This window comes from Atta colombica, unplaced genomic scaffold, assembly GCF_001594045.1.
Source record: "Atta colombica isolate Treedump-2 unplaced genomic scaffold, Acol1.0 scaffold203, whole genome shotgun sequence".
Taxonomy (NCBI): Eukaryota; Metazoa; Arthropoda; class Insecta; order Hymenoptera; family Formicidae; genus Atta; species Atta colombica.
In genome coordinates this window covers 533,912-557,781 of record NW_017259298.1, presented here as the reverse complement: position 1 = coordinate 557,781, position 23,870 = coordinate 533,912, and the positions used below count along the sequence as shown (strand labels likewise).

The 23,870-nt window shown below is 36.4% G+C and overlaps 1 protein-coding gene across 2 annotated transcripts in view; it reads right to left on the bottom strand.

Moving 5' to 3' along the window:
• Positions 1-2,249: 2,249 nt before the first annotated feature.
• The window catches only part of LOC108687265, a 112,032-nt gene continuing 90,411 nt past the window's right edge, over positions 2,250-23,870 (bottom strand). The window contains exons 5-15 of one of the 2 annotated variants that reach the window (XM_018192952.1): positions 21,456-21,517; positions 15,114-15,185; positions 14,814-15,017; positions 14,261-14,452; positions 13,451-13,691; positions 9,810-9,995; positions 8,639-8,741; positions 8,301-8,324; positions 7,932-8,181; positions 7,232-7,407; positions 2,250-4,862 (exon numbers count right to left, since the gene is read on the bottom strand). In XM_018192952.1, coding sequence (XP_018048441.1) covers positions 2,501-4,862; positions 7,232-7,407; positions 7,932-8,181; positions 8,301-8,324; positions 8,639-8,741; positions 9,810-9,995; positions 13,451-13,691; positions 14,261-14,452; positions 14,814-15,017; positions 15,114-15,185; positions 21,456-21,517 — 3,872 coding nt within the window. In that variant the 3' untranslated portion in view covers positions 2,250-2,500. The remainder of the gene's footprint in view (positions 4,863-7,231; positions 7,408-7,931; positions 8,182-8,300; positions 8,325-8,638; positions 8,742-9,809; positions 9,996-13,450; positions 13,692-14,260; positions 14,453-14,813; positions 15,018-15,113; positions 15,186-21,455; positions 21,518-23,870) is intronic. The other variant, XM_018192953.1, reaches the window with a different exon arrangement.

Genomic DNA, 23,870 nt, shown 5'->3' with positions numbered 1-23,870 from the left:
TATATATATATATATATATATATACCTTTAAAATGCAATATTGAAAAACGTTTAAAAACGCGTGTTCAAAATGACGTGTATTGCACACAAAAAATCCAAATCTATCAAATTCTCGAACATTAACCCTTTCAGTACCAAATATCGAGTTTACATATATAAGTAGAATATTAAATATAATACATTGATAAATGTATAGAAGTTCCAACGATGTCTCTTCACTCGTCTCTCAACTCGTCGTACGAGTTGTCGGAAGAGCTCTCTATTTTTCGCTGTTAAAAAACTTCAGAACAAAAATGGAGCAAATCCGTGATTTGTAAGGCCTACTTCAAGTTCAACTTTATATGAAACTACAAACAACGGACTTGATCCACTTTCACTGTACGAGCTTTTCATTCGATACTGTAGAACTGTGTTAACGTGCAGTTAACATTAGAAAAACTCGTTTCGCAGTAAAGGTGGTTGTTCTCTTATTTAACATCGTATTAATGCAGTTTTCGTGCCGATCTTTTATTTAACAGCGTAGAACTGACATAGTTATATGGTGCTAACCCTTCGTTTGACGCTACAGAATTGCGTCAACACTTTGTTTAACGCCACCGGAAATCTGCGAGCTATCCCCATACGTCGCTCCACATGATATCCTAAACGGATCCAAACTCGAGGGAAATTGTAAAAAAAAGCGCAGATGCAATATGGTGCGTAGATACGGAAAGGGTTAGCGTATTTTAATTCTTGAGAGGAATATTCACGGATAGATAATCGTGTGGCAGTCGATTCTCGTCTCGCGTGGAAAGCTGCGCGATGAAGGAACTTGTTCAATAAGAGAGAGACACACCCGTCTCCGCATCATGAGATCATTACTGGATCGTGAGATATGCACGATCTAGAGAAAGATCTTGTCTCATGACAGCGCTGGCGCCGAACGGTCGTTAGTCTTCGTCTTTCGCAGCTTCACAGTCGCGAATATGTTAGTCCTGCAAGGCGTTAATTGCAATTAATCAGGATCCGCGTCCGTAATTATTGGACGATCACAAAAACGATCACGAGCTGAAACTTTGGAATTTTCTGAGAAATTTTAGAGAGAGGATGGACTTCTTTCTTCGAAAGTACACAATAAAGACTTTTTATTAGAACCCAATTGACTATTTCTTTAAATTGTTTGGCGTTTGTACACTGTAAACAAATTACTAAAATTGCAATGGTAATTTTGGGACCCACTATTAAAGATATATTTTTGCACATATTATTTATTTTAGACACTTCCTTTACAGTGTAAAACGAGCAAATTTGATTAATCTGACGATGACTATTAATGAAAAAAATACTAAATTTTAATAAATATTTGTTTGAATAAGTAAATATTTACTAATTGTAAACATAATTTGATACAAAAATCATTAATTAAACTATCATTTTTTATTGAGTACATATTTATTTGTTATAAATAAATATTTATTTAGTATATCATTCAAAGAAATATATATTAAGATCTAGTAAATTTTTTTCAATGTAGATCTCTCGAAATTTGCAAGGTCACAAATATTAGTAAACGGATCTGAAAAATGTTAATCAAGTTTAGCCTAGTCATCGTCTTATATAGTTTATTCTTCAACAGTTATACAAGTAACATTTATTGAAAGTTTAAATTTTAAATTCATATGCAAAAAATAAATGCAACTTTATTAAACTGCAATTTTAAATCAATTGGCAATACGGTTAAAGCGGCTGATAAAACTAAAAAAAATGGCAAGAGTTTGAAACAATTGCGAATAATTAATATCTAGCAAATGACTTGCATTATGCCAGCGATAACCAAAGGAAGCTAACGCGTGCAATAGTGAATAACAACAAGTCACAACAGCGATGTATCATCCAGCAAAATCGCTCGCTCTTTCGAAGAGCTCTTTCTAAGTCGCTTAGAAGTCATCACAAAAATGTATCGAGCGTCTTCTTCGACGATGCTGCAAGCTCCTATAACATCAATAGCCAATCGTTGAAGACAAAACAAAGCATTAGGAAAGAATTAGCTAATGCAAGTACATCACAATGAGATGTTGAATCAATCATTCAGGAGCTTGCTCATAAACAAATGGCCACGAAAAAGTTCACAATAAATAAGATTGGAAAAATTTAGGAAAGGTAGAACTAATAATGAAGATAACTGCAAGCTCGGTGTTCGTTCACTGATTCAAATTTAAATCAGTTAGCTTGCATGTTATTACATCTAAATTAAGGAAAAAAAAATCGCATGCATGGAAATCTCTTCATCTTCTTCATTATTTAGCGGGGCAACATATAATTGTTTTATCTTCAAGATAAATCTATCAAGATATCTCTAAGATAAATTTTCTTCTTAAATATCAATTCTTCCTTTCGCTTGTCTTTGCTATGATTCGTTCGATGTCTCAAGAAATAAGATACTTCTGCTTAAAAAATACAACTCTTCATCTTTTTAAACTCAACTTTCAGATTTAGAATTTTCTTCGTAACATCGCTCTTCTTATTGCTGCTTCTGCTTCTTCTTTTTATTGACGGACGCATCCATGCCCCACAAATCATACCAGGGCCCACAATTATTTCTATCTCGATCAGACTCTCTTCTCAGCTTAGTTCTCGGTAGCAATGTCTTTTCCGGTATGCTCTGATCTTTCACGACGATGCAGCTGTACGTAGATTCCTCATCAGATGCTTCAGTCTCGCTGAAGTTCAGTGTCGCATCTTCCTCGTCGTAGTTTCTTCTACTGCGTGTCATCCCGTGTCGTTTGTTCTCGTTGTTCTCCTTCAACTCGGCCACGATCATATTCCGTTTCGCCTCGAGACTACGTCTTCGCTCCTTCTCGATGATCGCCTTCCGCGACACGTTTCCGACAAAATATGTGCGCTCTTCCTGTAGCTGGTGCTGCATTCTATATTCTGATCTTTCCGTGATCTTGGACCGTTCCGCCGGCGTCGGAAAGTCCTCGAAGTAATCTGTCTTGTCGGGCACGTGACTTCTCTCGGCCGGTTTGGGCTCCTCGTGCCGGTGCTCATTCGTGATGGTACCCTCGCTGTTGCCTAGACTCGAGTTCGGACTATCACCTTCAGAGTTTCTCTGCCGTTCTTCGTTCTCAGCCGTCTTGTCCTCCTTTCGGATCATCTTCGGGATGTCCACGAGCGAGCGATGTTGCCAGAGCGCCATACCCTCCAGCACCTCCGAGTCTCTGCGGAATTTCCAAAAAGACTTGGTCCGCTTCACGAGCTTAGGGCTCTTCGACTCGTCGAAAGCTCTTTCGGTTTGCACCAGGTGACCTATGGCAGTCGTCTGTCGCGGTAGTACAGGTTTCCGCTCGACTTTCAGCGTGTTGTTATTAGTGTCTCCGTTACTTCGTTCATTGATCCTTGATACAGCGTTCTGTTTCTGAAGACTTGGACCGTGTAAACCCGCGTGGTAACCATGTCTTTCGATTGCCTTCGTTCTCTCCAACTTGGTCTCGAAATTCGATTCATATCCGCGATCCCTCTCGAGCGAACTTACTCCATATCGATCAGTTTCTCCATAAATCGCCTCCTCTTTATCGGAATATCTACGCTCTCGGTAGGGGCCCATCGAAGGCCGTTCTGGAGCCTCTTGCGACGGTGGTCGCGGCCGCTCAAATCGTCGGCTGGACAGTCGTTCGATCGTCCTGTTGCGATTCTTCTCGAACGTTCGTTCGTAACTCATCACTTCCTTTCGCTGATCCATATACGCGCGGTCTTGCTCGTTGCGGGAACGAGTGCGAGCTCGCTCGTATGATTGCGTGTCCTCGCGAGTCCGCTGGAAACTCTGTTTATCTTCTCTCGGACGATCAAAGACTTTGTCCTCCCTCGAACGCTCAAAGCCTTGTTTATCCTCTCTTGTACGCTCCAAGTTTTGCTTCTCCTCCCTCGAGCGCTCGAAGCTCTGCTTGTCGTCTCTCGTGCGATCAAAATTCGTCTTGTCCTCGCGAGAACTCCGCTCGAGCGAATGCTTATCGTCCCGCACACGCTTGTCATCTCGTAAACGCATCTTATCGTCGCGGCGAGTCTGCTCCAAGTTCTTTTGACTATCCCGAGCGCGTTCTAAGCTCTTGTACTCCATAACGAGCCTCTCGCGACGATCCCGCGAGAGAGCCATTTCGCGGGTCTCTCTCTCAAGACTCTTATACTCGGCCGCGGCAGATCTCTCGCGACGATCGAGGAACTTGGGCGGACTATGTTCGCGCGCGTACTTCTGCGCAGTCTGCTCGAGCTTCTGCGCTATATGCTCGACCTTGCGACCTGGCTCCGGTATAGTGATGGTGCTTTCGTCATCAGAATTTGACGACGAACTCGTTGACTTGGCATATTTCTCTGCTTCGAAACTGCCGCCTCCTCTTCGCTCCTGTTGAGGCTCCTGATTGTTTGCGTAATACTTATTGTTGCTACGGTATTCAGCGCCGAAATCCTCCTCGTCTTCCTCGAGCTCGTCTTCCTCGGTCTCTGCCTGCGTCCGCTTGTCGACACGCCGCTGATCACTACGTCGAGTTGCAGCGGGAGCATTCCGTTCGTCCGTCATTTTGGTGCGCTGATTCGGATTGGGACGTTCGTTCAGTGCCTGTGCAGCTTTTTTGTTCTTCCTCTTCTTCGTCATATCACCATTCTCCAATGTGAACTCGCCGTTCTCCATCTCGAAGTACTTCTTCGAATCCTCCTCGCTCGCCTGGTTGGCCTTAGACTCAGCCCAGAGGTCCATCGCTGTGCGATACAGCTGCCAAGACTTCTCATCCCGTGGAATTGTTTTCCAGGAATCATTCTCCCAGTCCTTTGATCGCTTCTCGTCCTTCGAGGAAGGACGGTCTTCTCCACTTCGCGGCTTGCGGCGCCGTCTGCATGCGCGGCGCGGTCAATAAAAAAGAGAAAAAGAAACCGGAGCGCGGAAATAAGGGATTAGAAAAGGGGAGGTTGTTGGAGATGCGGACCACCACCACGGCGGTTTATTTCCAGCGACCACGATAGCGCATGCGGTATCTACAAGAAGGAGAGACAATTTCGAAGAAAGAGAGACAACTAATTTTCCAAGTGAAAGATGAGCAGTCGGAAAAAAGTTCAGTCCATAAAAAAATAAAAATAATTTGTTTACAATTATTTTAAAAGAAAGAATTATCAAGGGTATTAAATAAATTAATTTTAATTTTTTTTTTAAATAAAAAACGAGCAAAATGTAGCGATAGATCGGTGATAGAGAATGTAATATGAAAAAATTAATTATTTGCTATTCATGCAACATTAAAACAATAAGAGATTATACAATAAATATATATACACAACAATCATAATTAAATCTTGAGCAAATATATAACAAAGAATTCATTTGTTTAAATTGAGAATGTAGGAAAAGTAAAAAGACTGATAATATCACATAACTATTATACAATATTTAACTTAATTTAAAAATAACAAAAAATAACACTTGTACTTATAACATTAAAATCAATCTATTATCGTAAATTTTGCAAAAAATTTCTGTTAAGATTTTTTGAAAGATGATCATAATAATAACTACATAAACCAAATAAATATTGTATCTAAACACATTTCGACTTGTATTGTAAATATCACAATACAATCAGCAATCATTCACGCAACAATTTACAAGCAAGAAAGTAGATTCTATTCAAGATCGATATTGACTGTCGAAAATTCGATCTCGCTTTATCTGAAATTAATCACAGTTTTTCCGACGTCGGAGATGTATGTGAATGTAAATCACGCGTATGGCTATAGCATCCACCACCGCTCGAATTTTTATTCCTCACAATAGCATCGCGGATCAATCCAATTGAGTACCGAGAGTGGAGACGGCAAAGAGGGGTGAAAATCGTACTAATTACAGGGAGGTAGTAGATAGCAGAATAGCAGAGTTACAATGATGCAAAGCTTCAATCACGCTGAATAGGGTAAAGCGGGAGTGCGCTTATCGGCTAGTTATCAAGGCGTGATGTTCATGGAGTAAAGGTATCAAAGGGTCCAAAGTACCAAGTAATAAGTGATTTGCCTGGTATTGAACGTCTGCGGATGAATAATGATAGTCTACATGTAACTGATGTAAATCAAGGGTCGAAACCGATTCAATTATGCTGAGGTCAGTATCCGATGTTGCACAGACACACTAGGAAGATAATTATTACGCTTATATTGTTACGAGTAAATGAAGAGATCATTTACTGTTCATGTCCCATTGAGTCCCATTTAAATTCAGCAAAATTTCATCGGTCCGATAAAAATATGTAAATCGTGTAGGTAAGCTACGTAAATTCTCTTTGGTTGAAACTATTCGGATTTCAAGTTAAGAAAAACAAGGTTCCTTTTCCACTGGATAGGTTATTTGAATTATTAATAATTTATAATTTACAAGGAATAAATAAAATAATGTGAACATCTGAGAAATATATTACTATTTATTTTATTAATAATTATTAATATTTATTAATTATTAATAATTATTAATAAGAAATTGGTTACTATTTTCTTTTTAATACAGATTCTATCTAATTATTGGAATAATGTTAAACGTATTTGAATAATGCAGCAACTGCTACAATGCAATATTATACCATTCTTCTAACAGAAGATCTTCTAATTGCTTAAAAGATATTGGAGAAGGAAGTCTGTTTCTCCTATCGGTTATTCGAAACTACAAATGATATTTAAATCAGACGATTGTATTGGCCAGGAAAGACGTTGAAGTTTTAGAGAATAGAGGATAATTCTAGAAATTAGAATTGGAAGAAAATTCCTCCTCCAATGTCATTTATATAAATAATTAAAAGCTATTCTTCTGCTAAAAGAATAGTACAACATCCCATTGATATTCAAGCTATTAAATGATTAAATGATTATTCTAACAAGGATAGAAAGTACATTAAAAGCAGATGATAACATCAACTTCTTATTATAAAACAAGTAGTAAAATAAATAAAGGTATTCCCCAGGCTCATATCATTTTCTCTATTCCCTATATTTATCTACAACTCCCACATTATCATATAGGATAGATATTATCATAATCCCATAATCGATTGTTCCAGCACTGTTTTCAAACAGAATCAGCAGAATTATGGCTCATGCGTGTACGTAATTTCGTTTTCCCTTTACATAATTTATGTAGCTTGTGGTTTACACGAGGAAGTCTAACTAACATTACGCCAAAGAGCAGGGATGACTTTATATCCTGGGGTGTAGATTTTGGACTTACCTTAGCGCCTCGTCGTCACTGTAATCGACGTCGGGCTGTACCGGCGGCTCGTTAGAGAAGCCACTGTCGTTGCTACTGTGGAGAGACGTCATTGCCGGAGGTGGCACCGGAGGCACGGGCGGCTGCACTCTTCGCCCTCCGGCTAGCACCGCGGGCAACGTGCCCGATGGACGGATCTGAAAGGCAGACGAAACGATTCCCTTCGCGTCTCACCCACTTCGCATCCCAATCAATCTTGGGGTTGCGACGTGTACACGTAAGGGTACTACTGATAAAGTTTACTAGGAGTTTACCCAGACTAGAGCTCTGAGGAAAGAAAATCGGGAAAAGATATCGGGAGAGGCAAAAACAAAATATTATTAATTTTTCACGATACACTGCTATGTGACCCCATAGAGCACAGATCTTTTCAGCAATATTGCAGTAACAATTTCTAATGTTGCTGCAAGCTTGTATTATTTGAAACAATATTGATCACAGTTTATCCGAAAGCCATCTTGGGAACGTCCTTAGAACATTCAAAGGACAAAGAGATACTCTCTGAACATCTTTAGGACGTCCCTTGAAGATTTATGCTGTATGGAGGTAACATTTAGAAAAGTTTTATACGAGAACAACGTTGCGATTGAAGACACGGACTAAATAATAAGCTGCAAATAATCGGAAGTGTTTGTGTCGTTACATTGATTTACAGCCTCACCGATTTTGATTGACGTGCGGTCGGAGTCGCCAAGACGCTCGCGGTATTAGTTGGCGTGCCGGCGTTGCTACTGCTGTTGTTGTTAGCATTGGTGTTGTTGTTGGCGGAACTGCTACCGGCACCGGGAGTTCCACCGGATGATTCGTCGATACTGGCCGGCGTGACCGGCGGTCGAGAGGGCGGCGGCTTGCACGGCGGTATGGCTTGCGGTTCTGGAGTCCTACCATGGCTCGCTCCGTGACTTGGCGATCTTCGCATAATTGGATAACACAATGTACGCGGAAACCCGGGGAGTTAATATGGAAGATTTTCGAAAATCAACTGAGTAAGTAACAAGTTAATATAAAACAATAATATAAAACACCGTACCTCAAATAATCTATCAGCCCCGTTCTGGACGTTGCGCAAAGAAAATAAATTATTGTAGTAAACTTTTAAAATATTACATATATAAAAAGAGATAAATCATAAAAATTATTGATAAATACATTAATTGATATTGGAAGATAATGAAGATAATAATGAGACTCACATCTGATGTATAATGATATATCTGTGACAATGTATTGAATTTCAAAATTTTTATTTATTAATTACTTCAAATGCATGCAAGATTTCAAAGCGGAATGTTTGAAGGGTTAATAATAAGCGACCATAAGTGCGAAATTTCAGTGCTACCCTACTCGAGGTCGAGCAGACTTACTTACCCCAAAGTGTCGTCGATTATAATTTCAGTATACGCCAAGGGAAACCATCCCGAGCTTTGAGTGCGCAGATTTTCACCAAATTGCCATCCCTTTTGACGGTCGCCTGACAAAAAAAGAACGGGAAATATGCAAATCCGCAAAATTCGCTTATACGCTTCGGTCTCATTAACATTTTCGCAATGAGGATTCTTTTTAATTTTAAACATTAAAAAACCGAGGAAAAACAAGTAACTAATTTATCTTCATTTCGTTACGACTAAATATCTTCGGTATATGCAAAATATCATTGATATTAGCTTGAAATTATAGTTAATTACAATTCTATTAATTATTCTACGCTAAATATTAATAACTAAATATTGACCGAAATAGATAATCTTACTTTGATACTGTTAATATTTCAATTAATATACAGTCAATTATATAGTGTGGCAATAATGAAATGATTCAGTTCTCTGAAAGAAAAACTGTGTATGTATATTAAAAATTGAAGTTATATTTTTAAAGTTATATTTTTAAATACATTAAAATGGCGTCTAATTATCATTATTATTGATTGTTATCAAGACATGTTTTCTGAGATTTTAAGCCAGAATTTTGGATAAAAACTTTTAAATCTTCCGAATGCGTTAAGAAAACCGTTTTTGAAATTGTTTCGTTTCAAATTTTATCTTTGAATAACACGTTTAAGTGTTACTAACACAGTTTTTATTGCTTAATTTCCGGATTGCCTTGATAACTTACAAAAACCATTATTTCAATTATCATTTCTTTTAATAATACAGTAAATATTTATTTATTGTAAATAAATATTTCTTTACATTGGTACTATTGAAAGAAATATGTATTAAGATTTAGTAATTTTTTCACTGTTGCCTTAATTCAACATTCTCTTTGATAGACCAGCAAAGTTAATATACTCAGCGGTTCTCTTCTTTCAGAGAACAGCATTTTTGACTGTAGATAGCAAACTTTCGTTTAAGCAGCACATTTCCCTTGGTATCTCGGTAAAAAATTAAGAAACATATTTATGCTGTTGCTGGCGCGATCGTTGACCTACGTGCCCCGCCAGCACTTGGTTCATTACACGCGACAGCTGCTATCCTATAAGTGCCACAGTTCTGGGACACCGTGTGTATCGTATCGATAGACGTTGCGAGATCAGACTTACCCATCAGCGCGATGAGATCGCCCTCCAAAAAGCTCAGCTGATTCTCCCCCGAGCTGAGATAGGCAAAGAGAGCCCTGGCGAGAGGGGCATCACTCCAACCCCCGGCACCAACTCCGGTGCCACCCGCGCTGCTGCGGGATGTCGGGGGTGCCATGGATCGGGGTCGGGGTGGAGTTTCTGGAACCTCTGGAAATTAGAAGCGCTGTAACTGACCGAGAATGGCGTAGAGGGAATGAGGATGAGCTCGGGATAATGCGATGGGGGGGGGAGGGAGTGGGGGTAATTTCAGGGTGAACTAGGGCAATTAGGTCAGCGTACGATAGCAACGATCGAGGTGAATCAGAAAGAGAATGGACCCGAAAGGATATCGAGGGTAGGAGGAAGGTACAAAATTGGAGGAAGACACGCGAGAATTGTTCAGAAATAATATCAGCGAGGTACATTATTAATGCGTGGCCATTCGTACGTCGTGGTAAATTAATTTGAATTCGCGCAAATGTACGTGGCACTAAATGCGAAGCAACGACGTTGATTCCCGACGTTGAATTATCCGTGGAGGTACGTGAGATTAATTAAGGCTTTAACTCATCGTCGTGATAAACGCGACGGAATATTTATACTCCTCGCGTTTATTTACATCGCATTTTTATAATTATCTAACTTTTTATTTTGCTCTACGTGACGTGATATTACCAAGAAAAGAAAGCTAAAGTTTACATCACCCGCTGTAAAAGCAGCGCATAGAATATAAAAGCAGGAAACGTGGAATAGGGGCTTATATTTTTAATGAAACACTGCAATTTGGCGACAATCGGAGTTGTTAAATTGTTGCTAAACAACGGACTAGGTGCGACAATGCGTATGTTTAGTGTAAGCATTTTTTTTTTGTTGTGTCTAAAAATTCGAGAGCTTTATTAAAAGGAGTGGTCTCATAAACTGAAAGTGTTTAAATTTCTAAGTTTTTTAATACTTATATTACATGCTCGCTATATTAATGTAGCATAAACAATATGCTGATTAATTGCAATTTCTAATTTGTTTATTGCTATGAAGAGACTTTATTTGTTGTATAAAGATATGGAACATAGGATTGAGAATTGATTCCCGTTCCAGGAAAATTTTTGCGAAAAATAATGTTTACTTTAGATGCTCTGTAATATTTATTTCACATAATAATTTGATGATTCAAGATTTAATTTTGTTCTTTATTATCCAATGCGATATTATTTTATTTTATTTTCTACATGCTAACTGTAGAATAAAAAAAATATAAACTTTTCTTACTATATTTTGATTAGTTTACATAAACAAATTTTCACTTCATTTATTGTATTATTTATTACTATTTCTTTAAATTTATCCGGTAATCTATGCTATCTTTTAAACCTCCATTATCATCCTTTTTATTTTTTAGTTAATACTGACTTTATTTATTGGATATAGTTAACATATTCCTTAAGAATTTTGCATAAATTAAAGTCTTCATATGCATTTATATTAGAGTAATGTTAATTTAAAAACGGTATTCTATATTCTCTGCTTTTACCCTATAATGACGAACATGATGGAACAGCGTGACACGCGACACCGCGACGCGATGAAATACAGTCTAGGGTCGTATTGCACAAACGTAAAGCATATTCCGTTTTTATTGCGCGTGAGACCCTATTCCGGAGAGAGAGAAGAGCTTCGGGTTTCGACGCGAGTCGACCGAATCTGATCACGGTTGAAATTTATACGACCGGCACGACAGGTCTCGCGAAAAGCGAGTGGAAACGTCAACACGAATGGCTCCATTTCGCCGATTTTTCTCGATTGTCTCTGACCAGTTGACAGTCTGTTCCTCCCTGTTGTTGCATCGTAGCACGCTCGGCACACAATAAACGAGCGATCCGAAGATAAATCATCCCGATTCGTAAGTCCATAATTTACGTTCGTATATATTTTAATTGAAGTAGAGGAAAGTTATTTCACGGTTCAGGGTTTAAACAGGGTTGTCATAAATTCCTCATCCTAAAATTCCATAAATTTTCCCTGATTTTCCAAATAAAATTTCATGATTTTCCTTGATTTGCTTTTAGCAATATTTTGAATTTTTTTGTATTTTTGTCTTCATGTGAAAACCATGAAATATTTTATTCAGAGTGCAATTTAACATAAAACAGCAGTGCAAATTATTAAAGAGAAGATGGTATTATGGCATCCCAGTTATATTTTACACAATAATTTTGTTAATAATCAATATTTAAGTTTGAAACTTGACAATTACGTTCGTTAAAATATTGTTGAATCGATTCTGAACTCAAAGTTATGAAATATTTATTACTTAGGATACTATTAATAAAAATGTGGCGACATTGCATAATAACTCGAAAAAAAAATGGGTAGTAATGTGGTCTTCTATAAAAATAGCCTTAAAATATTAGTTAGAAAACAGTATTTAATTACAAAATTAACAAAAAAGTAAAAATTTTTAAAAAATGTATGCAAATAAATATATATATTTCACATAACTTCTGCACATAAGCTGCTCAGTACTAAAAATCTCAGTAAAATTATTAATACTAAAAATAGTACATGTAATATAAATTATAGATTAACAGTAGAGTCTACATCGATTATCAAATAAATATTTTGATATGAGAATCTCAAAAAAAGGTCGTGTATAATAATTAATAGAAGACCATTAGCAAAATGCCATGCTATTGTTTAAATTTGCATAATTCAAAATATATACAGTCAAATAAAATGTTGAATAGCAAATAATACATTCAAAAATACATATATATTCATGTGATAATATGCTCAAGTTTAAGAAAAAGGAAATAGGTGTAATTAAATACTAAAATGTACCTCAGAAACATTTCGAAATACTTGAAAATAAAAATGCGTTATAATAAGTGCTGGCTATTGAGTATTAACGTTGTGGTATAACGGCGAGCTACTGAATAAATAAATCCATAAATAATCATTAGAATTCGCTATGTAATAGCAAAGATATTAAGGGAAACCACAATATATACACTGATCATAATATTACCTTCTCCTCTATTAATATTGCTGACACTGTTTACATTTATTTATTAATGTTAGTATTGCAAAATTGCGCAGATGTGATATACGTATTAAATTTCTTTGAAGATAAGAATTTTAATTTTCCAGAAAATTTTGCAAAATTTTCTGAGTTTTCTCTGATTTCCCTAAACATTTTTAATTCTCCGACGTCTCCGATTTCCCTGATTTCCAGTTTTGTGGCAAGCATATATTTAAATATAATCTCAAATTAAGTCTGATTTACCATACCATATTTAATAATATCGTATTCCGCTAATTTTGTTGATTAAATCTGCAACTATCTAAAAGGATATTTGCATTATAATAACATGCAATATGTAACAGTTTAATTGTTCCACGTGCAATTACTGAATTATTTGGCCGGGTATATGCGGGTTAGTTTTGGTCCAATTCAGTTTAGTCCAGCGCAGTTGCAAATTAGTTTAGTTGAGAGTTTCAGTTAATTTTATTCTACGAGTGTAAGGACGGTTGATAGGGAAATTGCAAATTTTTGGAACAAGTGCATGGCCGTGAAAAATCAATATCATTGTCGCAGAAAAAAAGAGAGAAATAGCAAGACGATCTACCAGGGCCGAGGGATAATGTCGAGGCGTGCAAGTTGGCCTCCGACCTCGCTCTGGAAAGGGCGGTGGGAAGATGAAGTGCTGGACCGAGATGACCTCCGGACGATGGCGGGTTTCCGGGTAGAGGACCCAGTCGCAACTCCAGGCAGGAGCTGTCCATGCTCCGAGTCTTCCGCAATTGCGAGCTCATCGTCGTCAGCTCGGACCCGCCGTTCTCCTCATCCTCCGGCCAGAACGACGTTTGCTACGGAAACGTAGATTGCCGTAGACTGCAATTCTCCGCGGCACGCTTCGGCCATATATCTCCACGATATTTTTCATTACGTGTGTGTGTGTATTTATATTGTATACTACTATGATTTGTTAACTTTAAAATAACGCTGCAGATATAGAAAAAAAAATACATAAAAGTTTTTTTCTAAAAGAAAATAAAAAATTTTTATTTATTTTTTTCCTTTATTGTTCTAACATTCAAAATTTCTAGTTTTTAAAACATTGTGTTTGGAAAGTCTTTATTTCAATCTTTCTAAAAGAAATAAATTTTTGAAAAATTGAATGGAGGATAGGTTTTCCTAAAATTTCTTTATAAAACTTTAAATGGCTAAAATACCATGATATTTGCAATTCGTAAGATCATTTGGGAAATTCACGAAAAAGGCAATAAGATTGCTGTAATTTTTACAAAACATATGTCGGATAATATATAAACATCAAGTTGCAAGAGTAATTCATTGCGTTTTCGTATTGATTCAGAATCGTATATATGTTCAGAATCGAATAGTAGAGAACGCAGAGACCATCACGCAAATTTACCCTGAGTCTGGAAGCGAACATGTCCTCCACCGACTGGGGCAAGTATTCCCTAGTGGCGGCAACCTCGCGCCATTTATCAACCGAGGGATGAAGCGCGGCCAATGCAACCTCATGAAAACTCGCATAGTGCTTCGCCAAGGAGCATTGTCGTTCCAGTACGAAACCATATCGCCGTCTCTCCTGAGTCATTGCCTGTGAAAAGAACGCACAAAGAGACCGGGGTGTTAATGAACTCGCTCCTTTAATGAATTTCATCGTGCAATCCATCATCTCCGTTATCCCTAACGTATTTAACTTTCATATTTATCCGCCATCAAGAACATTTTGTATTATATCCCACATTTGTATACCGGGTTTTCAAAAATATGCTAAAAATATGTGAAAAACTTGATATCAATACAGCACAAGTGATTCTAGCAATATTGCAGTAACAATGCGAAAAATGTGTGTTGCAATATGTTGCTTCTGTGCTCTCACTAGTACAAATTATTCTAACATATTACTTGAAAATGTTGCAGCAATGTTACAATTCTGTGCTGCATGAGATACTCACGTTCTTCAAGCTCTGTTCGCAGAAGGCATCGAGCTTAGTCTTTTCTTCCTCGAGGATCTGCATGTTCTTGAGCTCCTTGTCCATGGCGAGGCCACTCTTATTGGCCGCTCTAGACTTCTTTCTCTGCTTCTTCATTGTCGCGGCCGCCTTGCTGTAAGTTTCGGATCTGGTCTTGTGTTGTTGAAGAAATTTCTTCTGTTCGCTCTAAAAGTCCCATCGTTACATTATTCATTGTCGCCGGAAGTCGAGACTCGGGGACGACTAATGTGCCTTCCGGGAACCATTCGGCGGTTTACTTACCTGTACGACCTTCGTGTCCTTCTCCAGGTTGGTCTCCAGAGGTACCAGCAGATCCACGTAGAAAGCTTTTAACTGAAACGTAAGAGATGAATAGGGATGTTATTATTACGCAGGGCGATACGCGGCGTTTGTTTAATTCAGTGATATTAATTTTAATAGTCCTCTTTATTATGTGTAATATTATGTACATGTTAACATATTATATTACTTAATTATTATCATATTATTTTTACACAATAAATAATATTGCATTTATTAATATTATTATCTTTGCACAATATTAATATAAATAATATTATGCTATAAATTAATATTTTACTATTATGCAATTTTCTAATTTGCCGCGCTCTTGTTATTATCTCAAAAGTAACATCCATTTAGGAAATTAACGTAAATTTGTGTGACTTGCACACGTAAATTAATACAGATATAATAAAGTAATCTTTTTAAGTGGGAAATAATTAACAGACACCGTTAGGCAAACTTAATTAGAAGAGGGTCGAACATCCTTCCAACATTTAAAGGCGGTCTAGAGACAAGGAGGGTTAACATCCCCACAACTGGTGTTGGGAGAGCGATGTTTCTTTATTTCCTCACCGTCTCAGGTTTACTATGTGAGCTTTAGGCGGTTTACGAGTCTCTCCCGAGCCAGACCTAATTTATACTCGCAGGAGTGGTCCTTGGTTGGATGCATTCCGACGGAAAATGCGACGGCGACGAAGGTGCTCTTTATTCCGTTTTATTAACATCTTGAAAGAGAAAGAACGAGACAGAGAGAAGAATGATAAAAGCAACGCGTTAAATTCCACATAATGGAGAAAAAATGTAATGCAGTAATATGCGGTATAACAATAGAATAATAGTATAATGCCAGTTGAGAGAGGGAAGTTATAAAAACTCAAATAAATGACAACACAAATAAATAACAAACGATATTTCAAGCGCAATTAGAGAAAGAAGCGGCAATGTGGTGCGCGTGAATGCAATAATAGCGCAATTTCGCCCGGAAATACAGCAGAGCAGAAATAATCGTATAAATAAGTGATCAAATCTCTCCAAACGCGTTCGCCAAACTTCGATATCAACTGATAATCTGTTAGAGTCAATGAGCTCTGTAACATACTGCAACGAGTTAGAAATTTTCAAATAAAGGATTAGACACCGTTTAGACAACTTCTGATTAGTTGGACTTTAAAAAAATAAGATAAATATCTCTAGATTCTATCTTAAGTCTTGAAAAATGTGATGGATTAAACATATAGTGTCCAATCTCTTACTTGAGAATCTCTAGAGTGAATCATCGAAAAGTGAGGGTGTTTCAATTTCTAAACGAGGATACTTTGCAAAGATGATAAAAATTTTCTTTGTCAGAGATTCGCTGACTGACTAATGATGTTTGACTATATATCATAAGTAGAAAAGATTTAAGAAGATCCTCCTGAAGATATTTGCCTTCCTGTTCTCCATTAAGCTGTTTTCTATAGTTTAATATAGTGATCCTTCAATAAGAGAGAGAGAGAGAGAGAGAGAGAGAGAGAGAGAGAGAGAGAGAGAATCTGAATATGAGTCATAGTTTTGTATGCAGGGTAATTTTAATAAGAATCTACGAGATCGAGAGTAAGACATACATTAATTTTTCTTTCTCTTTCTCTTTCTCATTCTGTTCTATCTTTTTTAAATCTATTTCTCTCTCTCTCTCTCTCTCTCTCTCTCTCTCTCTCTCTCTCTCTCTCTCTCTGAAATTGTTAAAACAATTGGCGGACTAATCAAAAGTGTTTTCTCATGTCTAGACTCTTATTAGAGGACCTATATTTAGGTTTAGTATGGAGAAGACGCTCCAGTATATTATAGAGCTCACGTTAGAACGACGCGAGACCTTGGCTTGAAATCTCGATTCGAAAATTCGATTCACAAGGAAATCAAGCTTCTCTGAGCGCGATCATTCAACCCTCTGCAATTAAATCACTATTCGAGTTCCCATTCCTCTGTTCTCGATCCGGTTCAAACACACGCCGAGACGTGTTTATGGGACATATGATTTTCCGACCGCGATAATGATATGTCTCTGTGTTTGCCAGCTACTTCGATCCATTCAGTATATTAACCCTTTCGAACTCAACGCCTCTCCAGTTTCGCCCTACGTCAGCTACGTCGGCGTTTCTTCGAGAGCTACCCTACAACCAGCCGTCCTCACTCATTCCCTCCCCCTCGCTCCCCAGCTCGCGTTTCACGAACAAGTTGTTTGTTTTGCAGTTCGAGCACCCTTCGCCTCGCTTTTTGTGCGTCGCTCAAAGGCAGGCGGATTGCAGCAAACCCGTTGCCATGGCGGTGCGTGGCAAGGGCGAGGGGAAAGGGAATCCGTCTTTTTTTTTATCCGCTTTTTTTTATTCGCCCGCTCCTCCCCACCCCCTCGTCGAACACGCGAATCTCTACGCACCGTGAATTTAATCCGCGAGCTTTTAGGGAACGCCGGCGATTTTTATTGGGAAATTCTGCGCTCTTTAGATCTGATTGTGAACCGCCGCCATATTTGAGTTCGCGTTGGGACGAGCGAACGAGCGTCTTTTGCAACGCATTCCAGTTCGCCCCGTCGTTTCCCGGCATCCCACACTTCGTCCATCGAGAATCACAGCGCTTCCGGAACGCGCGAGTGTTCTTTTTTGCGCCGCCTTCCGGTCGTATTACTGGATAGATAGATAGATCGGAGAACCAAATTTTGGTTAATAGTGCATGGAAAGATAACGAAAAACAATGACATCTGTGACAGTGTTATCAAAAGCAGAATATCCGTGATAAACTTTCGTGATAATTTAATTTATATCTTCTAAATTGCAGTCAAATTAATTTAAAAAGTGAAAAACTACATTGAAACAAATTATGTTATATCAACAGTATTATTTTAATTGAAAATAATTTTATCAATTGAATAACACTAATTAATTAGAATATTAGAATATTATACTATATAGTTTAAATTTGGTTTGATAACTTTTTTTGACAATATATAATGTAACTTAACAATTTAAAATGGGCGAATATTCAATTTTCTCTAAAAAAAAAGCCTCATGTAAAAAATTTTATTCTACGTTTTCGAGTCATTTTTTTTTATGTAAAATCACTCATTTTGCAGTTGTACTATCAATTCACAATCATCCATATAACGTAATAACATGTTTAAAAACCGAACATCTCTGTAACTTTTGAAAAGGAAGGAAAAAAATCAATAAAAATGTTGCAATTGCGAATCAAAGATGTCCGTTCATAGGAACGTTCTCTAATCTCGCGAAGTTATCGATCGAAGTTATAGCAGAGATACACGTCCGCCAAAAAGCTGCAAAGTAATGCAAGCTACGTGAGTTTCACCCCACACAGCCATCCCCCGCTTAGCTGGACTTGGCACTCGTCTTTCTCTTTTCTCGCGGCACTTCCTTCGCTCGTTTCTTTCGATCGCGCTCGAGATAATCTTCGTCTAGAGTGTGTTTCTCAACGGCGAATCGTGACGCAGCACGCGTACGCAACTGTTTGTTTCTCCGCAGATTCCCTGAAGAGATCGTTGACCCTTGTGCATTGAAGCATCCCCGAATATAATCAACTAGATCATTTACTTCATACGATGAATTGTATACACACTTCTAACGTGAATAAAAAAACGTTTATAAAGTTCTAATGTAAAAAAAAATGAGAGAGAGGTCTTTTCGCAAATTTCTAAGTCTGCAGAGATAAAGTAACTATCTCTATTACTGTGCCTTTATTATTAGTGTGTGTATGTAACTATATTTAATATAATTAATTCAGTAATGAATAAGTTGGCTTAAGACACTAATAGGGATTATCCTGTAACTTTTTCAAAAGCTTGAAAACTGTACTTTAATAAAATTTTAGTTTCTGTTTATATAACTATCAAGCTTTTTAATATAAAAAATTAAAAGCTTCTGGAACATCCCTTTGCTTTTAACATGTTATATGTCAAAGTTTTCTGAGCAAACATATCACTGTGTGTACAAAAACAACTAACAAAGTTTCATTATGTTTTAGCGAAAAAAAGCACTAAATTTAACGTTACTTAATTACCGCGACAGAAAAGATATGTTTCCAGTTTAGCTGAGGATTAGATTGCATTAGGTCGCTGCAGAGACATTTTCGCGGAGAGGTCGGCTGGAACGAAATTGTAAAATACTACGTCCGCAAGAGAGAGAGGGCAGAAGAGAAAGAGAGAGTTGTAAAGTCTTAATAACCACATGTCGTTATGGTTGCAATGAGATTTCATGTTCAAACGAAACGCCTGCGGGATGTAATGTTGCCCTCAAGCCAAGTGGAGGCGAGCCACAGGATCAAAGAGGCTCCTGCGGACTTCTGCCTGCCGTAGAACCATTCTATAGGGTGTCACAAGATCGGTGATGGAAAGAGAGAGAAATGTAATAGAGAGAGAGAGAGAGAGAGAGAGAGAGAGAGAGAGATGTAAAGGGCCTTCTCAAGCTCTTAAAAAGATGGGTAGATAGAATATGATAATATCATTTCCAAGTAATATTTTGTTTTTAAGATATTAAGTATTAGTAATATTTTGTTATAAATATTAAAAATTATATGTTTTATGATGTTTTATATAATATTATGTAATATTATTATTTAATAAACAATAACGAGAGAATAAAGGGCACAAGAATCAAATGTAAAGAAGTATTTTAAAACATGAAAAGTATGCGTAATATAATATTCTATAATTGATTAAAAGAGAAGATGCTCATCAATTTCTAAATTACTAAGCGTCAGTGTGTTAGTCTATATGTAGTAAAATAATTAGTCACAATAATTAAAGATGTATATATAATAAATATTGTATAAAAAGATATTAAAAATGAGATATTTGATAAACATGTATGTTACCATCACGACAGACGAATAATAGAATAATCTTGATGTTGCAATATCAGATTTTGCTTATTAACGGTAAGTTTTATGTTTTTATACAATATTATTATTTATATACATCTTTAATTTTATATTTATATTGTAACTAATTATTTTACTACAGACTAACACACTGACGTTTAGTAATTTAGAAATTGACGAGCATCTTTTCGACATGCGAAATTTTATGTTGTGGCCAGCTAAGTGAGTTGACTAGAGTGGCGATTTTACTCGAACTTTTTTTATTAATCTCTTAATTTATTTCCAACTTGACTCATTATCAGAACACCGGAAAATTTCAAAGAATCGGTTGTCTAGCCGTTTGCAAGTGATTTCCGTTTTTCTCAGCAAAGCATCTCTTTGCTCATCGTCATTATGTGTATAATTTTGTCTATTTATTCGACTGCTTTCATCCAATGTAACGTCCTCCTGCATGCATATCTGAAGAAGGTTCAATTATGAGATTGTTATATTTTAACATGTATATATTTTTAATCAATTATAGAATATTATATTATACATACTTTTGCTTTTTCATATTTATTTTTCTTTATATTTGACTCTTATGTGCCTTATTCTTTCGTTATGTTTTTCTAAATTAAGAATCCTTCATTCTTGTAATAACTTTATTATTTAATATTAGTAATATTTTATTTTTTAAATGTTAAATATTTCCAATTTATTTAGTAATTGTTACTTAAATGTAGTGAATTATTAATTCATTATTCATCATTACTGATTTCTTTCCGAGATTATCAATATTTCGAGCAGTGATCCTTAGAGACATAATTGAAATAAATCCTTTTTATTCATCGAGTGAATATATAGGCAAATAAAGAAATGTGAATTTCCACCAGATAGGCTTGGTACTAGATGTAGAAAGGACATCTTTACGAATCTTGGCAGACGCAACCGTCTGACGTAATCCCCGGAAATGGACGATGCCAGGGTGGAAGACAGACGGAAAAAATGGGAGTGGCAGACAATACGTCTGCTCTTAGCTGCCCTACGAAATGTCGTTGAATATTATTGTAATAAAAAGAACTTCTTAAAGATTCGAATGTATGAAGAAACCAATAAACAAAAATATTATTTAAAAATATTATTTAAATTATTGTCTCGTTATTAATCTCTGCAAAAAATGACTGGAATTAAAAATTTACAATTTGAAAAATACGTGTAATACATCCTTAAGGCTAAAATTTTAATTGAGTTCTATTAGAGAGATCTTCGAAATGTTGTGCTGTGTTATATTAAGAATGAAAATTAGATATAAGTTAAAATCGTATATAATTTGATTACTGAATACAAAAAAGTTTAACGTTTACAATGAAAAAAGTCTAAGAAAATCGTCGAAGAAAAATTCTAAAAAAAGAAAGACACGTCGATGAAAGTTTCTTACCCTAGAAATTAAATTTTTGCTGCTCTACTTACGATGTTCATCTCCTGTTCCTGGATTTCCTTGTACACCTCTACGATTCTCATCAGCGCGAAACCTGCAACACAAAAAACGGACCACGATCAGACTCTGCGATCGTCCTGGGCGGTACTCTTCTCGCGGGAATCGAAACAACCAGAACTTTCGTCCTGAATTATTCAGACGCGGTTGGCGTCGTCGATACTTTAATCCAGCGCGGTGCCACGGCCGAGGGAGAAAAGTGGAGAACGAGAGTAAATGCGGGGGTGCCGTGATAGCTTAAAGCAGCGCGTTACGAGGCTCGTGGCCGCCCGTCCTCGGCCTCACCGCGGAGTGACTTTCCTACCGAAAGCTCGCGAAAGCTCGCGAAAGCTCACCACGAGGAAACAAATGCTCTTGCGTCGAGGCCGATCGAGAAAGTTTCCGCGGAAAGCGGAAACTTTTCCCGTGGAAACGTTTCCCGCCACTATCTCTTACCTCCTCGCTCTTTCTCTCTCAGATTTCAGATCTACTCAAGAGGATTTCACGTTGCTTTTGAATGAGCTTGCTGATTTCGCGTCGGTGTAAACTTAGATGAAGCTTACAGAAAAAAAAGAAAAGAAAAATAAATAAATAAATTACTGCATCAAGAGTAGACAGTTTCGCCGTAGATCTGAGGTATTTATGTTTATGCGTTAAAAGGAGAGATTATAAAACTCCTATTTGAGCGGCTTCAATTTACAACAATTAACAAGTACGCACGATACAAACCGCTTACCGTATTAGTCGGCAATTAAGCATATTTTGCATCTAGCAAAACACATTTAGATACGTTGACCGCTCGGAGAATTTTTTGCTATCTTTTTAACAGCAAATGCAAAAATTATGCGGTGGTAAATAAAGGAAAAGTAAATTTTTTTTTCCATATACGTTACGTATAAAACGTTCGCTTATATTAAAAAACACCGACGTTAAATAATACATATTTTTTACATCGACCCCGCCCATGAACAGAGGAGAAGATGATTGTGGTAATACATAAATATATAATGATCCCTTTTAATATCTCCGTTATTAGATAGCGAATTCTAGTAATTACTTATGAAATTATTTTCTCAGTAACTCGCCGTTAATAGCCAGCATTTATTACAAGGCATTTTTATCTTTAAGCATTTCGAAATAAGTTTTTAAAATACATTTTAGCATTTAATTACACATACTTTCTCGTCCTTTTTAAACTTGAACATATACTGAAAAAAATGACATATCAACAGCATTATTTTAATTGAAAATAATTTTGTTAATTCACGCAATAACACTATTAATGAAACAAATACGTCATCTTGGTTTAATAAAATTTTATTTGTTTCATTAATACTGTTGTTACAAATCAACAAGATTATTTTCAATTAAAATAATGCTGTTAATACATCATTTTTTTCAGTGTATTATACAAATATGTGCATATTATTGCTTGTTATTTAATATTTTATTTGACTGCATACACGTTGAGTTATGCAAAGTTAAACAATAGCATGGCATTATGTTAATGGGTTCCTCTGAGCATGCTGACAATGTTAATTACCTTTTACAAGGTTTTTTTAGTCAAATAACATAAATAAACATAAATCAATTGTAGCTCTACTGATGTTAATCTATAATTACATGTTACTATAAATTTTTATTACTGAGCAACCTATACGCGGAAGAAGTTATGTGTATTTGTACGCATTTGCATACATTTTACAATATTTTACTTTTTTGTTAGTTTTTTAATACTGTATTGTCTTTTAAACAAAATCAATTTTTCAAATCCCTGTTTTTGTGTAAGATCACATTATTATCTCTGTTTCTCTTCGAGTGTCATCGCATTTTTATAAATAATATATTCCAATCAAAAATATTTCGTAATTTTGAGATTAGAGTCGATTGGACAATACTTTGACGAATGTAATCGTTAAGTTTTAAATTTAAATTTAAATAAGAATCTTATTTTAGATCGTACATGTGAAAACACAACCAATACAAACTAGAAATTAAATGCCTATAACAATCAAAGCTGGATCATTAATGTTTAAATAATTCCATGTAAATATATACATACTATACATGTACATAATTACATATACATATACCATGTTTATAGTCATTCGAACTGCGCATCGAATTGGTTTTCCGGACTTTGAACGCAATTAAACTACTGTAATAATAATATTACACAAATTAAATTAAATTGACAAGCAATTTTTAATAATTTGATGCTCAATCAGCACCATATTAGAAAGATATTAATGTGCTAAAAAAACTGTAAATAAATTTATTGCGAGAAACATTACTTCGGAATAAATTTAAATATTGATTACACAGATGCACAAAAGAAGTACCCTGTGCTGGGATATAATCCCAGCTATTCTTATGTATTTTGAGTCGCTGAATACGAATCTGATATCAAA